Genomic DNA, 27,264 nt, shown 5'->3' with positions numbered 1-27,264 from the left:
AAGGAAAAATAAAGTTTTTTGTGAACAAGCAAGCACTCAGAGATTTCATCACCACCAGGCCTGCTTTACAAGAGCTTCTGAAAGAACCACTACACATAGAAAGGAACAACCAGTATCAGCCTTTCTAAATAATACCAAAAAGTAAAGAACATCAATATAATGAAGAATTTACATCAACTAATGGGCAAAATAGCCAGCTAATATTAAATGGCAGTATTAAACTCACATATATCATTATTAATTCTAAATTTAAATTGACTAAACTCCCCAATTCAAAGACAGACAGGCAATTTGGACAAAAAACTAAAACCCATCGGTATGCTGCATCCAGACCCATCTCACATTCAAGGATACACAAAGACTCAAAACAAGGGATGGAGAAAGATTTACCAACCAAACAGAGAGCAAAAATAAATAAAAAGCAGAAGTTACAATTTTTCCCTCTGATAAAATAGTCTTTAAAGCAACAAAGATCAAAAGAAGCAAAGAAGGACATTATATAATGATAAGAATCAACGCAACAAAAAGAAGTGTTAAAGATCCTAAATATATACGCACCCAATACAGGAATACCCAGACATACAAGACTTATAAACTTAGACTCCCACACAATAATAGTGGGAGACTTCAACATTAATATTAGACAGATCAATGCGACAGAAAATTAACAATATCCAGGACTTGAACTCAGATCTGAAACAAGTAAACATAATTAACATTTATAGAACTCTCCACTTTACACAAAATATACACTCTTATCAGTACCACATCATATCAACTTAGAAGTTTAAACGAAATGTTGGTTGGCTCCTTGTTTGTTATTCTCTTCCCTCATTTTCTTTCATGTCTCCATTATTAAGGACAATTATAGGCATACCCATATTTAGACTGCATTCTAGCCCGGGCAACAAAGCAATACCCCCATTCTCTCTCCCTCTTCCTCTTTCTCTTTATTCCTCTTCTTTATTCTTTTTCTTATTATTCTTTTTTTCTTTCTAAAAATAAAAAATAAATTAATTAATTAAAAAAAAACTTAGATGACAGGTTGATGGGTGCAGCAGACCACCATGGCACATATATACCCATGTAACAAACCTGCATGTTTTGCACATGTATCCCAGAACTTAAAGTATAATAAACAATTTTTTAAAGTATGCAGCACCTCCCTGCTCTCTCTTGCTTCTACTCCAGCCATGTGATGTGTGTGCTTCCTTTCTACCTTCTGCCATGATTGTAAGTTTCCTGAGGCCTCCCTAGAAGCCAAGCTGATGCCAGCAGATTCAAGCAGACTCCTGTACAGCCTGTGGAATCATGTGCCAATTAAACCTCTTTTCTTTATAAATTACCCAATCTCAGGTATTTCTTTATAGCAGCATGAGGACAGACCAATACATCTTCTTTACTGCATTTATAAGGGTAGGGAAGAAAACAATGAACACGCAAATACTGGAAAGAAAGGAAGTGTTAATATAGGGTCGAAAAGGAAGCAGTAGTTCTAGATATAATTTTGAGACTCAGGTGTTTCAGGGGCTTGGGCTTTGCCTGGGTTTCCACAACTGTAGTAAGTATCAGTGAATAATAGGCAATGAAGCCCAGAGACAGTGAGACATAATCAAGAGCCAACAGGAATGTAGAGGAAAATAAAGACAGAAATGGTTACTTTTCAATAGAAGAAGATCCCAGAAAGCATCAGTAGGAAAGTGGAAATGTGAGACAGGAAGTGAGAATGGCCAACGCAGGTTGCATTAATTCAACCTTACTTCATTTCTGCTCTGAGGTCAATTATGATCCTCTGCTGGTGATAAGGATGTTTCCACTGGAGACAACTGGGTCCCAGTCCTGCAGGGGACTCAGCGATTTGTATGCAGTACATCACAGAGTTGTATCATTTGGTGGACAACTTGATACGTAAGGAAGCTGGAGTGTTTATTCATAAGTCCTAAATGACATTGATTGAAATCTGCTTCTAAGACATTGGCTCTGACAACTTCACACTGCTGCATGCACTACCTACACATACTTTTGTAGTCAGATAAATCCTCTAACAGAGAGTTATGAGTGGCTGAAGTAAGACATCATACACACAAGTAAGACATCATACACATGCATAGAAACAGCAAATGTCAAGGAGCTGTTGAAGAGGCTCTGAAAGCATCTTCATGAAAGGTACATGTCAGGTATCAAAGACTTATTCAAAGCTGCTCTGCATGGCTTGGGCTAGGATGAGGCTAGTGAAAAGCCCTAGGCACCTCATTCTTATGAAAACATTCATTCCCAGGGTCATCCACCTACAGGACCTGCACTTGGGTGACCCTGAGAGTGGGTGCCTCCTTCAGCTGTGTGCCCTAGATGCCCTGCCTGTCTCACAATAGCTCCAGCCCTGCTGGCCTACTGCAAAAATGACAGGCTCCCTGTTTCAGAAATGATGAATTCAAACAGTGGGCATGCCAGGCATCCAGGAGACTCTGTGACCCCAAAAAGGTGGGAAACAGTAAAAGTTGGGTCTCTTCCCTACCAGAAAAAAAGTCGGCTGGCATGAAAGAGGTTAAAAAGCAGATTCTATCCAGTAGGGTTAAGACTCAGGCTATTGTCTTCCCTATATAGTAAACTCCAGAAAGCCAACTCCGAAGTTTAAGTGAGTTAGGTGAGGTCCTATAACTGGTTAATGACCTAACTGGATATGCAGCCTGTTCCTCTGTTGCCTTCTCACGACCCAATGGTTCGCCTTTTTGCTGACCTCACGATGCTCTTGAGAGAAGACAGAATAACTAGAACCGGTGATACCAACACAGATTACTAGACAGCCTCCTTAAAAGGCTAATTTGAAGAGAGTGCAAACGTGTTCATTCTCAACATGCTAGCTCACCTTCAGGTCCTTCAATAGCTGGGAAAGCCCTCCTTCCTCAGAGGATGAGACTTTACCTCCAGATTTTTCAGGCAGGTTGAATCTAGGGTTGGCACTGGCCACATGAATGTCTAATTAATGAACAGATGGTGAAAACAGCTATCATGTTATTTGTTCTGGGGCAAGAGACTCTCTGGACCTATTTTACAAGGGGAACGTCCCTAAAGGGCAAAAGGTAACTGAAGAATTAGCTCAGTAATCAATTACAGAAGTACAGTCAGGCCTCAGAGACTACAATATCCCTCCCTTCTTGGGCCATGGCAAGACATTTGATATATCATGAGGTCCTGCTGGAGACACATAACCTCAGGCACAGCAGAAGGTAGAGTCGGTAGGAGAAATATTGCCAGCCCAGCTCAATTAGGAAATGTTTCTGTCTCTTTAAGTTGTCACCATGGGGCCCACCCTGAGTTTCCTGATTTCAGAAGTCTGAGTGACTTCCTCTGTATGCTGAGAGGAAAGAGCCCTCTGTATTCACAGCCGAAGGGAAAGCAGCAGGTTGGGGCATCTTGTGGCCAACTTCAGAGCCTGTCACCGGGAAAGGTGAGCGGTGAGTCTGAGCCTGGGAGCTGGTGGGAGCTGGGGATGCTCTGAAAACCAGAAAGAATGTGATTCCTAGGGTGTTTACTGCCGGTGCACTTGCATTCCACAAGGCATCATGTGGCAAGCAAGATCTGGAACAATCAAGGTCATGCTTCCAGGTTTTTAAGTTGGCAAAGTCCAGAGGAAATTTTAGTAGCGCCTTCTCCAGCTCTGGAGAACATACGTTCTTGGTGGGGAGTGAAATCTGTCTCCTCCCATATTCCCTTAACAAAGTAAGAGAAGAGTGTGCTGGAACCACCTCTGGGAATAAAATACAGTTTGAAAGGCATTAAAGCTCAAGCTCCCTATTGAGCAAAGGCAAAAGGTATTTCTGTGGCCCCAGGCGCCATCTAAACTTGGAGTAAGTTACAATGTGACAAGACTGGGTACATCTGAACTCTCTTCGCTCCTCCTCACTGTCCACAGAAGGGGCCCCCGAGGAGACATCTGAGATTAATCACTTGGTCTTCAACCCCTTTCCCTGCATGGTCCCTTAAACATCTGCTCCCTTAATTCAAGTTTCTCCTGCTCCAGCCATGGGGACACCTGAAGTTCCTCATCTGTACAATAAGGGGGGGTTACAAAAATGACTGATGTCCAAGTTCTGAACTGTGGACATCAGAAACTTGACTTGTGAATCAGAATTTCTGAGGATGGATCCAAGAAATGTACATTTTTAAAGAGCATTCAAGTAATTCTGAGAAACAGCACATTTGAGTGGTAAAGAACTCAATAAACTTTGACGTCTCTTAAAGTATTAGGAATACAGGATTCCACGAGTGTACATTCCTCAATGATTAAGAGTCATTTGTCACCTCAGAGTTCAGCTGGGTATTACTGTACTCTTTAAAAAAAAAAAAAAAAAACTATTTAAAGTCATTTCAACCCCTGTTCCAAACTAGGGAAAAGTTTGGAACAAACTACCTGGAGTTGTGCAGGTTCCCTGCAGTACACTTTATCATTTTCTTAGTTAACAAGGACTTTTTGCTTCATCTAAATTCTTATTCTTTGCTCTGAATCTCATAGCTGTTTCTTCATTTCTGCTCTGATGTCAATTATGATCCTCTGCTTGTTCCTACATGCAAAATAATTAATCATATAAGGCCCATGGAGTGAACTTTATTGAAGGCTTTGAGGAGGGCCAGTGGACTTCCTGCAGAAACAGAAACAGCTCTAGCTTTCACACGAGGCAAACCTGTTCTCCAAGTCTTTCAGTCAAAGACAAGTTACTCAGCCAGCCTCTCTCTCTGCCCTTCCTTCATGTGTGGTGCCAATGGGAGAGAACATGGGTACCTGAGTGACCAGGGTGCAAGACACAAAGAGATGGAGTTTGACATGGATGGTGAGGCACAGAGAGGTCGGGAGGAGTAATAGTTCTAGGAGGGGAAGCAGAGCCGGTTGGAAAGGCCCTGGAATCTGCTGTTTGTGAAGCAGCTGACTGAGTGGGGGATTGTCTGGGAATGAGGCTGGAGACATAGATGCAGTGAGAAGTGCATTTGTGTTCAGGAGCCTGTGTGATCAGGCAAACTGGATCACAGAGTGTTTAGCTCTATTACACAATGCTAGATTTCAGCATAATCAGCTTATCTTTTTTTTATTTTTTTTGCTGGTGCTGTTGTTCTTTATTATTTCTACTATTTTTAGGGTTCATTGCATAACAGTTAAATTTAAAGTAAGTATAATAATCAGTAGATTCCTTATATGCCAATAGTATATAGTCTGAATTTTTAAAAGTCAAACTCAACTTTTTTGTCTTATTCATAAACATTAAAATATAATTATTACTTATATTATCAGAAAAGCAACCCATAAATTCTATACTAACACATATTTTTAAAAAACAAGCTAAAAGAAAACATATCTTTCAAAGCCTCAGATTGGAGGGGGAAGCAACTTCAGGAGTTGAGGGGGAGTGTTCCAAGTCTCTCCAGCACAGAGATCATATTTAGACATCTCTAGACAAATTAAATTATTTGTTTAAAGAAAACAGAGTCAGGGTCCCTCCAGACCTACTTGGGAGATCTATTCAATTTCCAAAAGAAAAAATCCCAATTTTCTTCTTGGTTTTTTTTTTTTTTTCCTCAGGCCAGCCGCTTGAAGGTGGGTGCCTAAGTCACTGGGTAAATTTTCTGGTTCTGAGGGTTTACCTAATCCTCCCCCAGCTACTGAATCCCTTGATACCTCTAGCTTATGTCAGTGATAAAGAATCACCTGGGAAAAATTTACACCTAAAGCTTACCCACTGGCATTGGGTAAATGTTATAACCTACACTCTTCTTTTTGCTTTTGGAGTTCCTGAAAAGACAAATCCAAGCTCACCCGATGTTCCTGTAGCAGGAGCCGCCACGGGAAACAGATCTCTTGGACACCAAATATTGGAGGAAGGAGTTTATTCAGCCGGGAGCCAGGTGGCATATTTGCCTAATATCCAAGCTCGCCTAACAAAGGAAGGTTCCTTCTTTATATAGGCTTATACTTTAGATGTTACAACGTGGAAGAATCTTAGGTTTATAGCTTAACATATGAAAAGGGTCTCTGTTTACAGTCTTAGGAATTACATATGAGAAGGGTTTCAGTTTACAGTCTTAGGAATTACATATGAAAAGGGTTTCAGTTTACAGTCTTAGGAATGAAAAGGGGAAGTTGATCTGAGATGCCTGGGTCTCCCTCTTCATTCTCACAGCATCATACCAACTCAAGGGCAGAGTGTTGGCCCTTCCAATGCCATTCTCTCAAGTTCTGGTATAATCCTTACTTAAAAAAGGATTAGAACAACGTATTATATTGATGAAATTTACCTGTCATCTCTCTAGCCATCTGCCCTTCTGCCAAAACAGACACTTAGATTTTTAGATCCTTGCAAGCAAAAACCATGTCTTTTCACTGTGCTGTCACCAGCTCTTTGGACTTTGCCTGACACACTGTAGGTGGTTATGCCTTTTTGAGGAGTAAGTACATGAATTAACAAATTGTGTTTGGGACTCTTCTAGGTAAGAATGGGAGGAAGGAAGATGGCAAGAGATGAAGAAAATGTCTATGGTAAGACCGTATCTCTGGACCTTGTCTCCCTAGGCTTGAGCTTAGGATAATAATGAGAATGGGGCTTCCTCAAGACTGGACAGAGACAAGTTCCAGATGTGTCTCAACCCTGGAATGAAATAGCACCAGCCCTGAGATTTGCATTTTAGCTGGATCTCTGCTGTGAGATATTAAGTTCTTTGACTAGCCTGCCTCCTTGATTCCACAGTATAAAGTAAGGGTAATAAGCCTACTCCAGTCTCCAAGGAAGAAGTGAGGATATCCAATCATGTAGTAAAGTGAACAAGATTTCCAAGGTAGAATGTTTAGAGAACAAAGATAGAGGGTTAAAACAGATATTCTTTTGAGGCAGCCCGTTTAAGAGAGAGGGAGGGGAGGAAGGAAGGAAAGAGGAAGAGAAGGAGGGAAGAAGGAACCAGACCTTATCTCACCCCCTCCACAGGCCTCTGAGAACCAAGGATCTATTATCACTCCCACTTTTGCAGAAGAGGGTTAATACTTAGGTTACTTAACTTCTCCAAGGTTACACAACTAGCACGTGGTGGGACTGTGATTCAAACCACAAAGTCTGGGACTCCAGATAGCTCTTCACTGCCAGGCAGTACTACCCCCACTGCCTCTCTCTGGGGATGGTCTTGGGAGAATATTTCAGAGTCCATTGAAAGTTTTAAATATAAAATAAATATGTCTGTACATGTGTGGATGACCAGAAATGTCAGATGAACAATTGGCCTGGAATTTTTAAAGGGGCATTTCTATGATAATTAGCTGTCTTTGGAGCACCTACAGGTGCAGACAGACCACCCAAATACAAAAGGAAACGGTGGAAATGAACCTAAAGGCTCAAGTTTCTCTCTCCTTTTTTTATTTTTTGAGATGGAGTTTCACTCTTGTTGCCCAGGTTGGAGTGCAATGGTGCGATCTCAACTCACCACAAACCCTGCTTCCCAGGTTCAAGGGATTCTCCTGCCTCAGTCTCCCGAGTAGCTGGGATTACAGGCATGCGCCACCATGGCCTGCTAACTTTTGTATTTTTAGTACAAATGGGGTTTCTCCATGTTGATCAGGCTGGTCTTGAACTCACGACCTCAGGTGATCCACCTGCCTTGGCCTCCCAAAGTGCTTGGATTACAGGCGTGAGCCACAGAGCCTGGCCTATTCTTAACTTTTTTTTTCTAAATTCCCAAGGGAAAGTTGGTTAAACTTAAGTAAAATTATAACACTTGGTCTCACAGGTTTAGAAGAGGACACCCAGTCCTGGCAGGAGCCCACACTGAGGCTCATCCTTGTTGGGAGAACAGGGGCCGGGAAGAGCGCCACCGGGAACAGCATCCTGGGTCAGAGACGGTTCCCGTCCAGGCTGGGGGCCACATCTGTGACCACGGCCTGCACCACGGCCAGCCGCAGGTGGGACAAGTGGCACGTGGAAGTCGTGGACACTCCGGACATTTTCAGCTCCGACGTGCCCAGGACAGATCCCCGCTGTGAGAAGAGAGGTCACTGCTACCTGCTCTCGGCCCCCGGGCCCCACGCGCTGCTCCTGGTGACCCAGCTGGGCCGGTTCACCGCCCAGGACCAGCAGGTGGTGAGGCAGGTGAGGGACATGTTCGGGGAGGGCGTCCTGAAGTGGATGGTCATCGTCTTCACCAGGAAGGAGGACCTGGCCGGGGGCTCCCTGCACGATTACGTGCGCGGCACAGAGAACCGGGCCCTGCGCGAGCTGGTGGCCCAGTGCGGGGGCCGGGTCTGTGCGTTTGACAACCGGGCCACCGGCCCGGAGCAGGAGTCCCAGGCGGAGCAGCTGCTGGGGCTGGTGGAGGGTCTGGTGCGGGAGCGCGAGGGCGCGCACTACTCCAACGAGGTGTACGAGCTGGCGCAGCAGCTGCGCTGGGCGGACCCCGCGGAGCGGCTCCGGAGAGTGGCGGAGCGCGTGGCCGCCCGCGGGCGGAGGAAGCCGCGGAGCACCTGCCTGTGGGTCGCGCTGGGGGCGTGGCAGAAGCCGTGCTGGATCTGGGGCCTGGGCCTGGGCCTCGGCCTGGCCCTGCTGGTTGGGGGCGCGTTCCTGCTCGGCGTGCCGCTCCGCCCGCGCCAGTTGGAGGTCTTGGAAATCAGGCCTGACTGACAGTGCAGGCCCTAAAACTGCAGGCAACGTGTTAAGAGAGAGGTTGAAGGAAAAAATTCATTCCAGCAGAAGGAATCCTGTCGTTTCAGGCACAGAATTTTAATGACACAAAACTTTGAACGCTGCATCATCTTTGCAACTTTGCCAAGGCTCCGAATTAACTTCTTATGTTTTTAAAGTCTCATTTTAAACATTGCGTATGCAGAGTTTTAAAACAAATTCGTCTAACAAGAACTTTCTTTGGTAGTTTTGGTAGTTTAATGTCAAGTAGCTTGTAGTGGGGATAAATCCATGGCACAGGGAAAACAAGTGCCTTTACTTTAGAACTTTTTATAAAATTCAATTTAGACCGCTCCTCCTTGATAATTTTCTAGTTCTTATTCATTGGTAGATATGTTCCTTTGGGATTCTTGTAGACTTTTAGCATCAATGAAAGAAATGTGGGGGTTACACATGTTAATATTACTTCTGAGACATCAGTTTATTAGCACAATAATTTTCTACCAAAATGATAACTGCAACTGTGCTGAAAATAATAGTTTCCACTTTTCTAGAACATATTATGGTTCTTCGCTTTCCAAAATGAAGTAGGGTCCCTGCACAGTGGCTCAGCCTCTAATCCCAACACTTTGGGAGGCTTAGGTGGGCGGATCACCAAAGGTCAGGAATTCAAGACCAGCCTGGCCAACATGATGAAACCCCATCTCTACTAAAAATACAAAAATTAGCCTGGTGTGGTAGCCTTCGCCTGTAATCCCAGCCACTCGGAAGGCTGGGGAGGGAGAATCGTTTGATGCAGTGAGCCGAGATTGTGCCACTGCACTCCAGCCTGGGTGATAGAGTGAGACTCTGTCTCAAAAACAAACAAACAAACAAAACAAACAAACAAAAAAAAACAACAAAAAAACTATGATATTATGCTATTGGGGAAATAACATTAATATCTTCTATATGGTTATTCATATTTTTATCACACACATGCACAGCCTGTATCTCAAGCTCCTCCCTGGTCATGGAGAAGAGGCAGAGCCCCAGGTGCATAGGCTGAGATTGTAGACACCCGAGGATCCTATGCTGTGCAGCTAAAGCATCCGGGGCCTGTCCAGGAAGGTTCTTGAATGCCACATGATTAGAAAATGTGACGCTGATTGACGCTGACTGGTTGTGTAAACCAAACAATAAGATTTCCTTATTTCTATTTCTGAACATAATAAGAGGCCTTTAAGGGAACTCACTGTCTTTAAATCATCCAACCTCTAGTAAGGACATGGAGACAAAGAAAGCAGATATTCACCTGAGCCCCAATCAAGGGGAGGAGGAGGAGGCGGCGGCAGCTGGAGTGTGCGCAGGCGCCCTAGGGTCCTTCCCAGCACACGTTGGGAAGGAGGGGTCTGCAAGCATGTGCACGAATGCCAGGTCGAGCTAAAGACCGCGGGAGGTTCCAGGTAGGCTGCGGGCTTCGCGCAGGCTATGGTCTGGGGTCCTAAGGGCCTGGGTGACCGCTGCAGGGAGTTGGACTTTTTGAAGCGTGACTCAAGAAAAACCCATGTTTAACCCCCTCCTTTCACTTCCTCAGCAGCCATACTTGGCCCAAGCAGGGGCCTCGAGCCAGAGAGGGATTCCTTTAATGACCAGAGGGGGCAGCAGGGAGGGCACAGCGTGGTCGTCCAAGGCCACTTGCGCACGAGCCAGTGCTGCTGTGGTGTTAGCAACTTTTATCAAAGTGGTTTAGTGTACAGTAGCAGCAAAGGTATTGCTCTTTGTGGAGCAGGGTTCCGCCATAGGCAGTGTGCCCAGAGTAGCAGCGCAGAAGCAGTTCTGCAGTCATAGTTACACCCACTCTGAACTATATGCAAATTAGGGGTTGGATTATGCCAACATTTCTAGAAAAAGGGTGGCAACTTCCAGGTCGTGGGATTGTTGCCATGGAAAGGAGCTGTAACTTCCAGGGGTTGCCTTAGCAATGGTAACCTGGCATGACACTGGTGAGTGTGTTTTATGGAGAGACTCTTTCACCTCTTCCCTTTCAAGCTAGTCTTCAATGTGTCTGGAGCCCAATCCCCACCACTAGAGTTGAGTCCTGCCTCCTACCTCAGTAATATAAATGTAAAGTAGCATATGGTTGTCAGATACATTTGTGAAGTGCAATCAAAGATGTATTGTCAATCTGAATCTCAAAATATGCTATAATCTTTGAATTTGAATAATATATTATTTTTAAAGTTACAGTTTTCCTTTACATTCAATAACATTTCTCTAGTGGTTTTCTTTTTCAGAAACTTTGATTATGATCTTTTTTTTTTTTTTCACCTTTGTATCCCTGTCATACAACTCAGTGCCTGGCATATAAAGTAGGGTCAATAATTGTTTGGAAAATGAATGGTAAAGTTGACTTTCCTGTACCCTTTTAATATTAGGTTTCTAACTATGAGAGTTTTTACCATTTTCTAAGTTTTCTATCATAGATAACAAAAAATTCTTTCATAAGCATGACATTGTATCAATGATATTCTCCTGCCCTAAGGAAATTTTCTTCCTTTCAAGCACAGAGTCCCCAAAATTACTGTATTTCTACCCCTTTCAGCTTATTTTATCCTTTTCTCCTGCAACAGAACAGTGGGCATTCACCATTTCATCCAGTAAAGTCTTTTTTAGGCTGTGGTTTGAAGGATGCTTTTCCCCCATAGCTCAGGGTTAGGCCTTGTGACCTCACTTATGTAATTTGAGTAATTTGATAGTACACATCAATTTTATATTTAAATTACAGCATAAAACAGCACTGCCTCCTGTAGGAAAAACTTCCTTGCTAATTTTAACCAGTCACAGGGTAAAAATCTGCCCAATACTTCAAAAATTGCATGAATATATTATGTCCCCCTTCCTCTCTTCTCCCTTTATCTCTTTGAGGATAAAAAATGCATGGGTCATGTGCTGGTGATGTTTCTCTTCATATTTCCATGCCTTGGTACCTGGACCAGCTTTTGTTCTCCACAAAAAGACTTGTATCTGACTTATTTCTGAAAGCTAGTGTTGGCCATGATGAACTTTTAGAACAAAAGATTTCAGCCACTGTGTACATTCTTATTCTTACACAATCAGTATTTGGTTCCAGCCACACCATAGCCCTGACAGACACCGGTCCTCCTTCCAGAGATTCACCTATGGATTGAGTACCCCAGAAGAGAATTCCTGTAAATTTGGGGGGAAGCTATAGCTAGACTATGGTTAAACACTCATTTATCTCCTGTGATTTTTAATCTAACAGTGGCAATGTTGGCCTATTCTTAGGCAACTAGATTTGTTCTTGCTTATTCTACCAATAAAATATTTTATTGAGATGCTTCTAAATTTGTCCCCAGCCTCTTTATTTAGGCAGTTATCACTCCATATACTGGATATTTTGTAATTATTGGTTTGAGTCTTATTTTTATATTTTCAATCATGTTCTTTGCCTAATTCTTCTCATATTTTCATATTTTCTTTCCCTCCTCATAATTCTCTTTACATATCACTAAGTTTAGGCACTTAGACTTTTTTTTTAACTTTCAAATGGTGTTATATTGTGCATATACTCTTGATTTCATGCATCTGAAGATTCCTAGACTAGTTTTTCTGCTACATGCTAGCATGATGTATCATGGTGAACACTGAAGAGAACTGCATACCACTCCTCAAAAATTACACACACACACTTTCATACATGCAAACACAAACACAAACACACTCACATCTCAATCCCAAGAAACAAATAGATAATCTCAATCCCAAGAAGCAAAAGGAACGAAAGACTTTCTGACTTCCAGTTCTGCAGAATTTCTTAGAAGGATCAACTCCAAGTTTTAAGCCCAAATTCCCAGAATTGGTCTCCAATAGGCAGAGAAGGCCTTTTTCCTGAAAAGCCACAGATTCTTTTTTGTGTTAAAGGATAATTCTCTGTAGAGAATTCTCTGTAGATCCCTCTGTAATATTCTCTGTAGATCCCTCTGTGACAGCTTGCACATGAAGACCTAGATCAGGATTGCCTCTGATGCTAAAAGAGTTAGGGTTACTCAGAATCGATGAGATCAACAGAGCATAGATCTTATGGTAATGGTGGTTAGATAGTTAGTACAATACTCCCATAGAGAATAATGTCAAAACTCGAGATAAAATAAATAGAAAGCTTCAAAAACCTAACAAGAGAGTGAGGAATTTCTATAACAAACCTAAGAAAAGTGAAAACCCAGAAAGTTAAGCCTGGTAAGGAGCCACTTTTGCCCTTAGAGTATTTACAGATCAAGTAGAAACAGCTTAAAAATGGAGCCACACCTTGGGGTTTGGTAATTTAACAGGATAGTCAGGGTAAAAGTAAAATCCACAATCAATCCAAAGTGAAGACTCTCATCCTCATCTTACTTTTAGAAAGGATCCCACCTGTAATCTCAGCACTTTGGGAGGCTGAGGCAGGCGGATCACCTAAAGTCAGGAGTTTGACATCAGGCGGGCCAACCTAATGAGACCCTGTGTCAACTAAAAATAAAAAACATTAGCCGGGCATGGTGGTGCACACCTGTAATCCGGCTACTCGGGAGGCTGAGGCAGGAGAATTGCTAGAACCCACGAGGCAGAGGTTGCAGTGAGCCAAGATTGTGCCACTGTGCTCCAGCCTGGGCAACAGAGTAAGACTGTCTCCAAAAAAAAAGATCCCAACGTGATAAATTATCAGATGTAAATCATCTCCTTCCTGTAGACTTGCAGTGTGAGTGTCCTGAGACTTTATTAAAGTGATCTTTCTCCAAAAGTGTCTCAAGATTTGGCATTAAAAAGGAATTCTACCTGGAAGTTGACACTAACATTTTGGGCCTTCAATTTTCCTTTGAACACTTCTTTGTAAATGTCATATTTAGCACTCAGAGAAAACCAACCACCTAAAGAAACATGATGCAATGAGAAAACCAAACGAAAAGTAACAGAAACAAATAAGCAAGGACTTGAGATACTATAAAAATCAGATACAGGTATAAACTAAGTATACTTATTTTACTTACGGTCTGAGGGCTACCTGTCCTTCTACCTGCTTCTGCCTCCATTAAATTTTTGTTCGTCTAATCCAGTTTTGGTGTTTCCTCCATCACAAACCTGAACTTATATATAACTGAAATTAACAACTCAGTAGACAGGTTTAATGGATTAGACATTACTGAAGAGAGAATCAGGAGAGAAGAAAATCCAGAATGCAGCCCAGAGATACAAAATAGATAGGCAATGTGGAGAGAGGGTAAGAAATACAGAGAAAAGAATGAGAAGTTTTAACATATTAATCATTCCAAAAGAATAGAAAAACATAGGTTCACAGAGACAAGACAAAAAAAAGGGGGATAGAAAAACATTAGAATTTTCCAGAAGAGATAAAATATATCAATCCACTAATTCAATTAAGCTAATAAACTTAAAGCAGAAAAAAGATATTATATTTAAAGGAGTAAAAAATGGACTGTCAACTGACTTCTAAAAGAGGCAAAAAAAAAAAAAAAAAAAAAACCCTCTGTTCTGTATAAGACTTCTATTACGCATATACAAGAAACACCCTGAATTCTGTGATAGTTAGTTTCATGCGTCAGCTTGATTGAACTAAGGGATGCCTAGATGGCTAGTAAGATATTATTTCTGTGTGTGCTTGTGAGAGTGTTTCCAGAAGACATTAGAATTTGACTCTGCAGATTCAAAAGAGTAAAGTTCTGCCATCACCAGTATGGGCAGATATCACCTAGTCTGCTGAAGTTCCAAAAAGAACAAAAAGGCAGTGAAGGAAAAATTCACTCTCTCTTCTTGAACTGGGACATCTGTCTTCTTTTGCCTTCAAACATTGGAGCTCCTGGTTAGCAAGCCTTTGAACTATTGGACTTACACCAGCAACCTCCCACACACACACCTGGTTCTTGGACCTTTGGCCTCAAACTGGGTGAGTTACATCATCAGCTCCCCTAGTTCTCAGGCCTTCAAACTCAGATTGGATTACACCATCAGCTTTCCTAGTTTTCCAGCTTGCAGACAGCATATTATGGGGCTTCTCAGCCTCCATAATCATGTCAACCAATTACATCACACACACACACACACACACACACACACACACACACACACACAATGGGTTCTATATTTTTGGAGAACCCTCATGAATATAGGTGTCATTAAGAAGAAGGTCAGTGTCACTGAGAGCCCAGTGCCCAAGGCCCAGGCACATAGGCCATGCCTAAGACTGAAGCTGTGTAAGAACAGCAAAGAACACTGCCCTGCCCTTGCCATACACCTAAAGAATACTGAGTGATTAATAATCAATCCAGTCTACTATAGGGAAGGGTCAAAGCCTGGAACAATCCCCTATGAAATGGAGTTATGCAGAGATGACTGAAATCTGAGGGTGACTGGAAGAGGAACACCAAATAAAGCCCTATGGCATTTCAGTCCCCACTTAAGCACCAGGCAACATTAAACAAATTAAAAACCTAAGATGCACTGAAGGTAACTATATATAGCAACAACCCCAACCCAGTTCAACTCTTGATTAGATTGACTCAGCTGAACACCAAGAGCCTGACAGAAGAGGCATAACCATTCTAGGCATAAATACTATTTATCTCAATTTACTTTCCTACTATGCATATTTACAGTTTAATAAAATTATAATATATTCAGAAAAGCAAGAGTATAATAATCCACTATGAAAAGACAAAAACAATCCACAGAACCAGACTCAGAAATGATCCAGAAGTGGGACAGGGTCTTTAAAATAATTATGATTACTATGCTAAGAGATGAAGTGAAAAATGTAGACAACATGTAATAAAATACTAGGCATTTCAACAGAGAGATGGAAACTATGAGTCAATGTAAGTGTTAAAAATTAAAAACATTCTATTAGAAATAAAGTATTCCTTAGGGGTTACATCAGTAGACTTGACACCGTTGAGGAAGGAATCAGTGAATTGGAAAATAAGTTAATAGAAATTGTTCAAACTGAGTAAAGGGAGAAAAATAAATGAGGGGAAAAATATCTAGGAGCTATGAAATTATATAAAGCAGTTTAACATACATGTCAAAAAGAGAGAATGAACAGAAGAAATATTTGAAAAGGTAGTAGTTAAGACTTTTCAAAAAATAATGAAAGACACCTAACTACATATTCAAGAAACAGAGTGCTCCAACCAGGGTAAACACATAACAAAGCAAAATAGAAAAGCTAGACATTTTATACTTAAATTGTTGAGAACCAATGATAAAGAGGAAGTCTTAAATGTAACTGGGGGAAAAGACATATTAGAAGAATAAATATTAGAATCACAGCTGATTTTTTGTCAGAAACCACAATTCAGAACACTATTGAATAGCATCTTTATAATGCTGGAAAAAAAAAACCAAAACTATTAACCCAGAAATGTATAGCCAGCAAAAATCTTTCAAATATGATGGTAAATAAAAATGTTAGTTGTTAGTTAGAAATAAAGAATCTAACTAACAAAAGCTAAAACAATTAATTATCAGCTTATCTTCACTACAAGAAATGTTAAAAGAAGTTTTTCAGGCAGAAGGAATAAATATGACACCAGATAGAAATTTGAATCTACACAAAGAAATGAAAAACCCTAGAAATGGAAAAAATAAATACAAATATAAAAGGAATTTATTTTACATTTTTTAGCTGTAACAAAAAAGTAATCGTGTATTAGGGAAGTTATAAAATATGTAAAAGTTTACAATAATCATAACACAAAAATGGGAAGGAAGAATTGCAAGTACACTATCATAACTCTTAAAATACATGTGAAGTGGCCTGAAATTTTTATAGACTGTGATAAATGGTCTAAAATCCACTTAGATTGGTTAAAACCACAAGATTCAGCCATATGCTATCTACAAGAAATGCGCTTTAAATATAATTGGTTATCTTTTGCTGTGTAACAAATTACTGCAAATGTGACAACTTACAACAACGTACAATTATTATCTCACAATTTCTGTAGATCAAGAGTTTATATTTTTGGGATATTTGACCCCTCATTTCTCATGTTCAAATGTAATTCATGATGTTAGAGGCAGGACCTGGTGAGAGGTGTTTGGGTAACGGGAGTGTATCCTTCATAGATGGGTCGCTGCTGTCCTCACTGCAGTGAGTAAGATCTGATTATTTGGAAGTGTGTAGCACCTCCCCCACCCATTGCTCTTACTCTCTTCTGGTGACATGCAGACTCCCCTTTGTCTTCCACCATGATTAGAAGCTTCCTGAGTCCCTCAACAGAAGCAGATGCCAGCAATGTGCTTCCTGCCTATTCTGCAAACTGTCAGTCTTACGTATTTCTTTATAGCAATGCAAAAACAGCCTAGCACAGGAGTCCAGGCATGGCTTAGGTGGACCCTCTAGTCAGCAATTTATAAAGCTGAAATAGAAGTGTCACCCATGCTGCTATTTGGAGCTCAGGGTCCTTTTTCAACTTCATTTAGGTTATTGGCAGAATTCAGTTGTTTGTGGTTGAAAGACTGTGGTGTGGATAGCTCCTGGAGGCTGATCCTCTCCGTAGGCAGTTTAAAGCATAAATGTTTGCTTTCTTAAAAGCTGGAAGTATCTCTTGCTTTTAAGGCTTCTTTTAATTAGGTGAGACCTATCCAGAACAATCTCCCCTTTAACTAATGCAAAACTAGCTGATTAGGAACCTTAATTAAATTTGAAAAAATCCCTTTACTTACCATGTAAACCAATCACAGGAATGGCATTCATTCTACTCACAGTTCTTCCCACACAAAAGGGGAAGAGATTATCCAGGACATGTACACTAGTTGATGGGAATCTTGGAGCCCACCTTAGAATTCTGCCTGTCACAGTCATAGAGATGGGTTGCAAGTAAAAGAATGGGGAAATAAAAATCATGAAAACACTCATCAAAAGGAAGCTGGAGTAGCTACATTAATATAATACAGATCTGTAGTCTACAGAGCAAGGAATATTGTCAAGGATAAAGATGGCTATTACATAATGATAAATGTCTTAAATTATCAGGAAGACATAACAATCCTTTAGAATGTTTGCACCTAAAAACAAAGCTCCAAAATACGTGAAGCAAAACTAAAGAAACCAAAAAGATAAATAGAAATATCCAAAATTATACTTGGGTACTTTAAACCTTCTTTCTCAGTAATCATTAAAACATGTAGACAGAGGAGTCTGGGGGTGGATAGAGACCTGCTTTCAGCAATGATTCATTATATTTTGTAGTATGTCATATTTGGTAGAGAACTCTCTCTGTCCAGGCTGAAAAGGGATTGAATTTGGTGTCAAACAGGATAGGGAAAATGGCCATTTCCACACTTCAATTGAGAGGTGTCCCAGGTTTCCTGTTTTGGTTTTGATTTTATTTTTTTCAAATCTGAACAGAGGACTAGAGAGGGTGAGGAAAAGGCACAAGGAGTCTAGTTTTGGAAATACTTTTATGTCTGGATATATACTAATTTCTACAATCCTAGGTTCTGAAAGTAACTACCTAAGATTATTCTTCTAGCACTAAATGTAACTACAAAAGGGGACGTGAGGGAAGAGTTAGAGCGTTTACGTAGTATGTATTACCCATTTACTTAATAAGTATTTTTGAGCGCTTTCTAGGGCTAAATTCTGGCAAAACCCTGACCTAAAGACAGTGTCTGACTTCTGAGAAGCCCAAGATCTCATTCAGAAGTCTGATAGGTACCAGTTAACACATTTCATCATTGACTCCCTGGGGTCTCTTTGAGTCATAAGAGGACCCCGGGAATGGCTAGCAAAGAAAAGATAAAATTTAGAGACCAGGAGAACTCAAAGCAGAAAATCAGCCCTTACTGAGGTACCAGAGCACCCAGCCAAGTGGATAAATATGTTTGTGAATAGCTCAAACCAAAGGAAAGAAGAGAAGGAGTTTGAAGATGTTGCTAGAATGAAGTGAAAGTAGCAAAGTTTGCGACATTGATAAGAATGATTAGCATCAGTGTCCCTCACTGTTTATAAGATTTTGATGTGAACTCTGTCCATCAAGTTTTTGAGAGATTGCAGCCAGGTGCTGGGGGAGTACCTGGTCCCTAACTAATAAGGGTGAAATCCTGATCAGACTACAGCCTGCTTCCTGCCCTGCTCTGCTCAATTTACACAAGTTATGAGTGCCGACTAGGTTGAGAGTCCTTGAGGAATTTAAAAAGTAAGGGTCAATAAAATATCAAAAATAAGGAAAAAAACGTCAATTCTCTTTCCTGGGGAGGGGGGGACGGGGGAGGTGGAAAAGAATTACCCCTCCCTTCTTAGGGCATTTTCTTTAGAAAGCTTGTAAGTGTGAATTTTTTTCTCCGCCCTTTGTAATGCAAATCTTTTTTAAAAGCTGTTTGACAGCCTAGGGCTATCTTTACAACTTTAGAGCACCTGGGAGCCATCCCTTTGAAATGTAAACATCAAGGAAGATCGTGTCCCCACCTCCCAGTCTCCATAGGAAAGAAGGAGCCTAACTTAGAAGCCTAACTTAGGTAGGAGCCTCTCTTTTGCCAGCGCCTTTCTGAGTTGCAAATCTTCCCCTTTCCATGGAAGATATGAGAAGTCTACTTTTCCTCTAGAAAAAGACAGTTAGCTAACACATACGGTTACTGAATGAACTTAGGATGAACTATTTGTGACAAAGGGTGCTGTTAAGTCCTCTTACTTGAGGATTAGTTACGGTTTAGCTTGAGAACACGTGTGTAAGGGGTGGCACCTGCCTGACTATATGACCAGGTGGCATCCCTCTCCGTCTTTGCAATCTCTTCCTGGATTGTCTAGTGGAATCTAGATCACATTCGGGTTCAAGGCACATTGAACAATAAAATTGCTTTATTTCTCTTCTGCCTTTGTGGAGAGGTTTTCTGGGCTGGTAGGAGACTGTTTAAAATTGTTTTACCCATCACATCTTAGACAATTGTTACAATATGACTCTAAGTCCCACCTCAAATGTCAACAGATGTGGGGATTCTCTGGGCGGTGACAGCCCTCCACCTAAGTCCACATTATGTTCTCCATCTCATAATTACTTTATGTCCACTGATCTAGCCTTAAATGGCAATCAGCTAAAAAAAAAAAAATAGAGGTGCTATCACCCTGCTTTCAACCCTCACCAGATAAACTGACATGTAGGCGCCACAATGTCCTCACACGGCGGGCTCCACCACGTGGCAGACACCTTACCAGGGTCAGTCATGAGCCCAGAGTCAAATCCTGCGAGGGCTCATTCTGGTCCTCTGTGGACCAGAGTGCCTTTCTGACCCCGGTTAGTGGAAACTTTTCAGAAGCAGAGCCTGTGAGAAGGGGCCCAAGAGTGCTGGGAGGAGCAGTGCCCTGGTGATGGGTGCTCAGGGCGGCAGGGACCTTATCTGAAGTCACCAGGGGCCTTATCTGAACCTGGAAGTTGGGGAGTCTGTAATTCCCTTCATATCTCCTTCTTCCAAATACTGCTTGCGTAAAAGTCAAAAAAAGGAAATAGGTGGGGGTACACTGTCCCAAGGCAGGCTCCTGACAGGAAGTGACCCGTTAAGGAGGCAGCACATCACTGCATTTGGCTGGTTTTCAGGGTCTTGTTCCCAATCAGTTTCCAGCCAATGCTGGGCTGTCCTAGTCCCCAAGGGTGTGGGGAGCACACTCCAGAATCTCTGCTTTTCTTCTTTTTTTTGCAGCTGAGTCACGAAGTTTTCAGCCCCAGCACGTGGCTCCTCCTTAACTGCGTCTGCTCGGCCTCCCTCAGCCCTGTGAACAGCCTCCCCACACACAGACCACAGAGCAGGGCTCTCTCTGCTGCCGCTTCCCCTTCCTGAGAGAGGGCCAGCCGGCCAGAGCCTCAGTGACCGCCGCCCTGGAGGACAGGGGCACAACAGCCATTTCTGGTAAGCAGAACCGGGTTTATACTCACAGGGACTGTGGGAATAGGAAGAATCACAGTTTGGTCACAGCTGTTCACTTCTGATGTGACCTTGCACAGGTTCCCTCGCTTCTGGGTTCCCTGGTCAGTAAAACGGGGCAACAGCAGTGAGTGCTGCAGGATCCGCAGGTGCGCAGCTGGTGGAACACAGCCTGAAGAATCAGCGCCTGCACTCGCAGCCCAGGCCCAGGGCAGCAGGCTTTGCTGGCCCATTGCCCATCACTTAGCTGAGTCGATCTCCATGGGACTCTCGGGGAGTAAGACTGAAATGATCCTCTCATCCGTGGGACAGATGGGAAAACTGAAGCTGCCAGAGGGTGATAGGCTTTCCCCAGCTCCCCTAGCAAGCCGGGGCATTCTTCCCAATTTTACCCTCCTAATTTCTCCTGTCTCAGCCCAGCCAGACATGCGCCATGTCCCAGACAAGCCTGGGAGCTGACGATGGATTCTTTAGGGCTCCCCAGGGCAAAGGTGGGATATTTTCCCATCCCAGGAGCCTCCTGTTCCAAACAAGACCCCTGAGTGGACCTCGTCCTGTGACTTTCAACTTCAGAAATCTACCCCATGCTCCCCCAGATGCCCCACAGTTTTCCTGTGACCCCCTGCAGGATGCACCCTATAGGGAAACAGACTCATGTTCGGGGCACCTGTGAACAATCCCTTTGTCAGCCACATCTTATGTGAGAGAGGTGCCATGAAATCACAGCGACCAGACCGCAAAACACATGATTCCAATACCTGGAAATATATGGGCTGGGACAGACAGGGTGAAGGAAATACTATGAACAAGGAAGAAAAGAAGTGGTTTGATCTCTTCTAAAATAGCATGGAAAAGGCTACTTTCTCATGTTTTGCTAAAATAAGGTCTTCTCATGGTAAAATCAGGTTCATGCCGTTTCCAACTCAGAATGTGCGTTTTGTTCATTTGCTTCACCCTCCTCCCTGAGCCAGACCCTCCCAGCAGAGGGTGCTATTGTCTTGCTTGCACACTGCCTTCCAATCTCTCATGACCTTTGGACTAATTTGCGGGAAGATTAGTAACATTTTTCCTTTGGAGAAGAAACCTGACTTCATTCTCTGTTCCCCCAATTTTGTCTGCCCTGTAGACCAAGACGTATGACATTCCTCCAAGCCTGTGACGTGTCCACCGGTCTTTTTCTAGGCTTTCTTCAGTTCTCTTATCATCTTCTTCATGATTCATCTTAGTATTGTCCTCAGTATCCTTTCTGACTCACCTGTGGACACTTGGTTATTTGTTAATATCTGCCAAGAAATATATTCTTCAATGCAGCCTGACCCACTGAGGTTGGATTGGGAGAAATATTGCTGTTGTTGGTTGGCTACCATAACAGAGTTTGATTGGCTTTTGTGACAGGCAGTTGTCTGTTTTAAAAGGAAAGACCTCAATTCAGAGAAACTCCTGCCACCTGCAATTTTATTTTTGAATAACATTTTTTTAAGAATGCACTCGAGATTTTGCAATAAAATTCCTCGCGTTGGTTTTAGGGTAGGCTTCTAGCTGTCCGATTGATTTGTCTTGACCAGGGAGTGGCAGCATTGTACACATGTCCCAAAAGGACTGTTGACTTCTTTGGAATAGCCTCTTTTTCCACCTGTGGAATCAAAGACAATCCACAGACAAAAGGAGCCATTTCCTGATGTTGGCTCCATTGTAAACATGTGACCTTTGGCAGGTCATTTAATGCTCAGTTTCCTTGCATTTTAACAGAAATTGTAAGACCATCCTTGATCAGATCACAGGGAATTTGGGAGAGCAATTAAAATAAGGAGGATGAGATAACTTTGAAAATTACAAATGTCTGCACAGAGGTTTATTACAGTGATGATGTTCATAATTAGCATCGTTACCGCTGTCATCTTGACCTTTACCATAGCATGATGTTGACTCGAAACCTCAGAAAACGTCATCTAAAGTAGAGAGGATGTCAGGGAACTGGTGCTATTTTGACAAAAGCCAAAAGCGTCATTTATCAGAGACAAGAACAATGTGTGGGAGAGAGGAGAACACTCTTCTCTGGGCTTAAGAAAAAGAAAGAAAGGGGGGGGGAGAGGAAAGGAGGAAGAAGGAAAAGAAGGGAAGGGAGGGGGCAGGAAGCTGTCTTAATACATTCTGATTATATAAAAATGGATTGCTTGACCTAAAGAAGGCCAAGAAAATCTACTAAATGCATAGAAAAATGTGGAAAAGATAGAAATCACAGAAGTTATTATGTATGGAAGTTTATAAATAGCCGAAATAGCAAACAAACTGTGAAAACTGTTTTTAATTCAATGACAATCAGCAAAATGTAAGTTTAAGCCAATTAAGACATCCTTATTTATGCCCATGCAGATGACAAGGAATTAAAAGTGTATTACTACCAAGTGACTGTGAAGATCTGGGGACCTCTTATAAATGAGTGGTGCAAATAGGAGTTAGCACGACTCCCTGGGAGTCATATTTGGCAATATCCAGTCAGGTGGCAAATGTACATCCCCGATACTGTTGCACAAGGCTGGAAATTGTTACCCGGAGCAGGAAATGAGTTGTTCTTGAATTCTGCCTGAAGTCGATTCTTTCTATTCAGTCACCTCACTACCTCCTCTCCACCAACCGTCAGGGTGGGAAGGCAGTCATGCCAGTCCTCCAGCACCACTTCCTCTCACGTCAGTTCTTCGTGTCCCTGATTCCCATTTCCACCCTCCCATTGGAAAGTACCTCATAATTTCCTCTCCACCACTGGAATGACCATCTGACACAAAGAATTTCCGGGACTGGAAGTTTCCAGTACTTCAAATAAACCAATGTTATTTACAGCAAGGCAATTTTTTTTCTCTATTCTGGCAAGTTTGCCTATGCCTATTTTAATTTCAATTTTTTTTTTTTTAATGCCCCACTCTTTGTTCCATAGAAGAATGCTTTCTTCATTTCATGCCTTTCTGGTTGGGGGAGATGATCAACTGATTTGCTTCAAAACATTTCCTGATTTTGTGTAAGTTGATGGGAGGGAGGCAGTAGTGCATTGTTTTAGCAGAACCTAACATCAGCTGGTTTGCTTAAAGTTATTTACAGATGTTTCAAATAAAGTATGAGTTAGAAAATTAGTGATGGGAATGGCTCATCTGCAGGTTAATTATTCTTAGATGTCTGAATTGGGTGCTCTCAGGCTCTACCAGCTCCCATATAGACATTTGCTTTTTATCCTTTTCCTGTGTTCATTCCAGGAGAGAATGGAAGGATTCCAGAAGGGCAAATATGGAACTATGACTGAAGGTAAGAAAGTCTCGAAGTTCTTAAGAGCTCCAGAGACTTGGGAGAATCACAGTTCTCTCCCCACCTAAAACACAGTGGCAGAAACCCATTCATTTTAAATGAAAAAGATAAAGGCAACTATCATTTTTTACCTCCCCAGCCCTCTTGTGCCTGACCGCACCATCACACACACACACACACACACACACACACACACACCCCATAGATGCTCTCCCTGCACCAGGTATGTGGGAAATGTGGAAAGGAAACCCCAGAGGTTGAAAGGTCTGGAAGCAAATGGTGAATATGTTTTATCTTTCTTTGTATTCTGACAGCTGAAAAAAGAAAAAGTTTTCCATAGGGATTTAGACATTGTGCTTGCTACAGCACACTACAGAATAACTTAAGGAAAGGAAGAACTGACACAAGCAGGAGGAATAAAATAACAGATTTTTTTTTTTTTTTTTTTTTTTTTTTTTTTTTTTTTTTTTTTTTTTTGGAGATGGAGTCTTGCTCTGTCGCCAGGCTGGAGTGCAGTGGCGAGATCTTGGCTCACTGCAACCTCCGCCTCCCGGGTTCAGGTGATTCCACTCCGTCAATCTTCTGAGTAGTTGGAACTACAGGCATGCGCCATCATGCTTGGCTAATTTTTTTATTATTATTATTTTTTAGTAGAGACGGGATTTCATCATTTTGGCCAGGCTGGTCTCGAACTCCTGACCTTATGATCTGCCTGCCTCGGCCTCCCAAAGTGCTGGGATTACAGGAGTAAGCCACCATGCCTGGCCTAAAATAATAGATTTTTAGGAGCCTACAGTGCACTTCAAATTCATTTGGGCTCTGGAAATCCACAGGATCCCCCCTCTTCATGCCTTGAAGATTTTAGCTTCTGCCAGTGTCACCCTCTCCAGCACGACTTCTGCCATAATTTCATGTGCTTGGATCAGCCACATAAATGAGCTTTTCAACACACATGCTTCTGTTGACCTTATCTTCCACCTTTTTGAGCCGTCCACCCTAGGGCCATCTCCTAGACATTGCTCTAACATTAACTGCGACCTATATCATCTCAATTTCAAGCATCTCACTCCCTATCCAGAGAGCACAGGCCCAGGGACAGACAGCTGACCCTTGCAGTGGACCACTATAGCTCTGCCAGTGGAGACCTCCTTGACCCTCAAGGCTTGTATGAATGTGTGAAGTGTGTCTATACAAGTGTGCCTGGAAATGTGGGGGTGAAAGAGAAGTAATTGTATTTTCACTTGCAGCTACTCATCCCCTGCCTCCTTCTAATCTCACAACATTTATTTAGCAATTAATCCTCCATGGAGCTGGTTTAAACACCATGCAGGGGAAAACACAGGGACCATTTTCTTTCGGGAAAGCTCTATTTGCCACGATCCAGATGGAGTGCTTAACGGATCTTCTTCATGCAAAAATTCTGACTCCTGGCTGTGGATCCAAACATGGGCTTCCAATGGGGGCTTTCTACATGCAATATTCACCTGCAGTTGTATGCATACTTTTATATGCATATAAATATGTCTGTCATTCTGGGGATGAGGTTCATAGCTTTCGTGAGATAACCGTGAACCATGACCTAACAGTCTTAAAGATCATTAACTTAGTAAGACACAAAACTTCTTTTTCTACAGGTAGATCAGAAAATGACAGGTTTGCAACACCACCAGCATTGAGGATTATCCTAGTGGGCAAATCAGGCTGCGGGAAAAGTGCCACAGGGAACAGCATCCTTGGCCAGCCTGTGTTTAAGTCCAAGCCAGGGGCCCAGTCGGTGACCAGGACGTGCCAGGTGGAGACAGGCACATGGAACGGGAGGCAAGTCCTGGTGGTCGACACGCCCTCCATCTTTGAGTCAAAGACTGATGCCCAAGAGCTGTATAAGGACATCGGAGACTGCTACCTGCTCTCTGCCCCAGGGCCCCACGTGCTGCTTTTGGTGATCCAGCTGGGACGTTTCACCGCCCAGGACATGGTGGCTGTCAGGAGGGTGAAGGAGGTCTTTGGGGTAAGGGTCATGAGACACGTGGTCATTCTCTTCACCCACAAAGAGGACTTAGTGGACCAGGCCCTGAATGACTATGTAGCAAACATAGACAACTGCAACCTGAGGGCCCTGGTGCAGGAGTGCGAGAAGAGGTACTGTGCCTTCAACAACCGAGCCACTGAAGAGGAGCAGAGGCAACAGCGGGCAGAGCTCCTGGCTGTGGTTGAAAGGCTGGAGAGGGAGCGAGAGGGCTCCTTCCACAGCAACGACCTCTTCCTAGATGCCCAGCTGCTCCAGAGAGGTGGGACCGTGCCCTGCCAAGAAGACTACTGGCAGTACCTGATCAAGGTGGAATGGCAGGTGGAGAAGCAGAGGCAAGAGCTGTGGGAGAACGAGAGCAACTGGGCACGCAAGGCGCTCCTCAGAGTCAAACACCAGATGCTCTTGCGTTATGAGATTTGTGCTTTTCTGTTTTGGTGCGGCGTAATTTTAATTCTTTTATTTCTGTTCATCTTTCATTATGTTTAAGTCTCTCGACCCTGGGGCCTTTCTGAAGCATCACCAAATGGAGTCATAGCTCTAAGAATCACCGATTCAGATTCGGATCCTTGTGGTCGGTGGCGCAAGCCGCTTGCTGGCTGTACAGCTCCCATTTCCCCTTCTTCCTTATAGACTTGGAGCTGTGTGCCTCTGCTCCAGGGCTGCCTGGCTGCTCTAAGCACAATCTCACTCTCTCTGCCAATGACTGCCTCAGGAATGGGCCTGAGATCCGATGCAGACCCATGAGAAGTGAGTAAAAGTCTGCAGAGGTGGGGATGGGTGGTCTCTCTTTAGATAGAGCCTGTCTTCATCCCCGGTATTGTGGGGTCTGGGTGTGACGGTGGGACTGTCAGCAGCTTTGTGCTGCCAACCTGAGGTTGAAGGCAGTGCCTCAGAGCAGCCAGAGAGTTGGGGCCACCTGAACCCTGAGCCACCAGCCCTGCAGCCTGCCCTATCTCTGCATTTCCTATTGTGTTACCCAATAAATTTTCTAATTGTTTAAGCTATTTGAGTCCCAGGTCTCTTTTAACCTGCATTTGAAAACATTCAAACTAATGAAAATTTCTCCTCATTCCTTTTTATCCTTTTAATCTGTTGGAACTTCCCAGTCCTCATGCTTCCTTTCAGCAAGTGGCATCCAGAATAAAGGAACAGGGTTGGCTTTTCTTGTTCCTAAAATTAGGAAGAACCCCCTGCTCTAACTGAAGTACCTGCCACATAGTGGACATTCATTGAACTCTGAGTAAAGCAAAACACTTTCAGTTGGATTGCATTGATGAATGGGAATTGGAGAAGGCCAAGGAAATGGGGTGGCCTCTAGGCAGGGCTTTCTCTGTGCTTTCTTCTCAGTGTGACCAGAGGCACAAGAGAAACACAGTTCAC

The 27,264-nt window shown here is 42.8% G+C and overlaps 1 protein-coding gene and 1 long non-coding RNA gene across 2 annotated transcripts in view; one reads left to right on the top strand and one right to left on the bottom strand.

Moving 5' to 3' along the window:
* The window catches only part of LOC141580005 (uncharacterized), an 80,818-nt gene that overhangs the window by 45,861 nt on the left and 7,693 nt on the right, over nucleotides 1-27,264 (bottom strand). The window lies entirely within an intron of this gene.
* Nucleotides 3,344-26,888, top strand: GIMAP5 (GTPase, IMAP family member 5). The gene is given in 9 exon segments (XM_010340460.3): nucleotides 3,344-3,448; nucleotides 6,478-6,526; nucleotides 7,762-8,120; nucleotides 20,340-20,435; nucleotides 20,437-20,490; nucleotides 20,492-20,527; nucleotides 20,529-20,546; nucleotides 23,807-23,855; nucleotides 25,490-26,888. Coding segments are annotated over 9 exon segments (1,638 nt in total). The 5' UTR covers nucleotides 3,344-3,352; the 3' UTR covers nucleotides 26,371-26,888.

Source organism: Saimiri boliviensis, chromosome 10, assembly GCF_048565385.1.
Source record: "Saimiri boliviensis isolate mSaiBol1 chromosome 10, mSaiBol1.pri, whole genome shotgun sequence".
Classification (NCBI taxonomy): Eukaryota; Metazoa; Chordata; class Mammalia; order Primates; family Cebidae; genus Saimiri; species Saimiri boliviensis.
The sequence above is the reverse complement of the archived record's forward strand: the minus strand, read 5'-3'. Positions and strand labels throughout refer to the sequence as shown.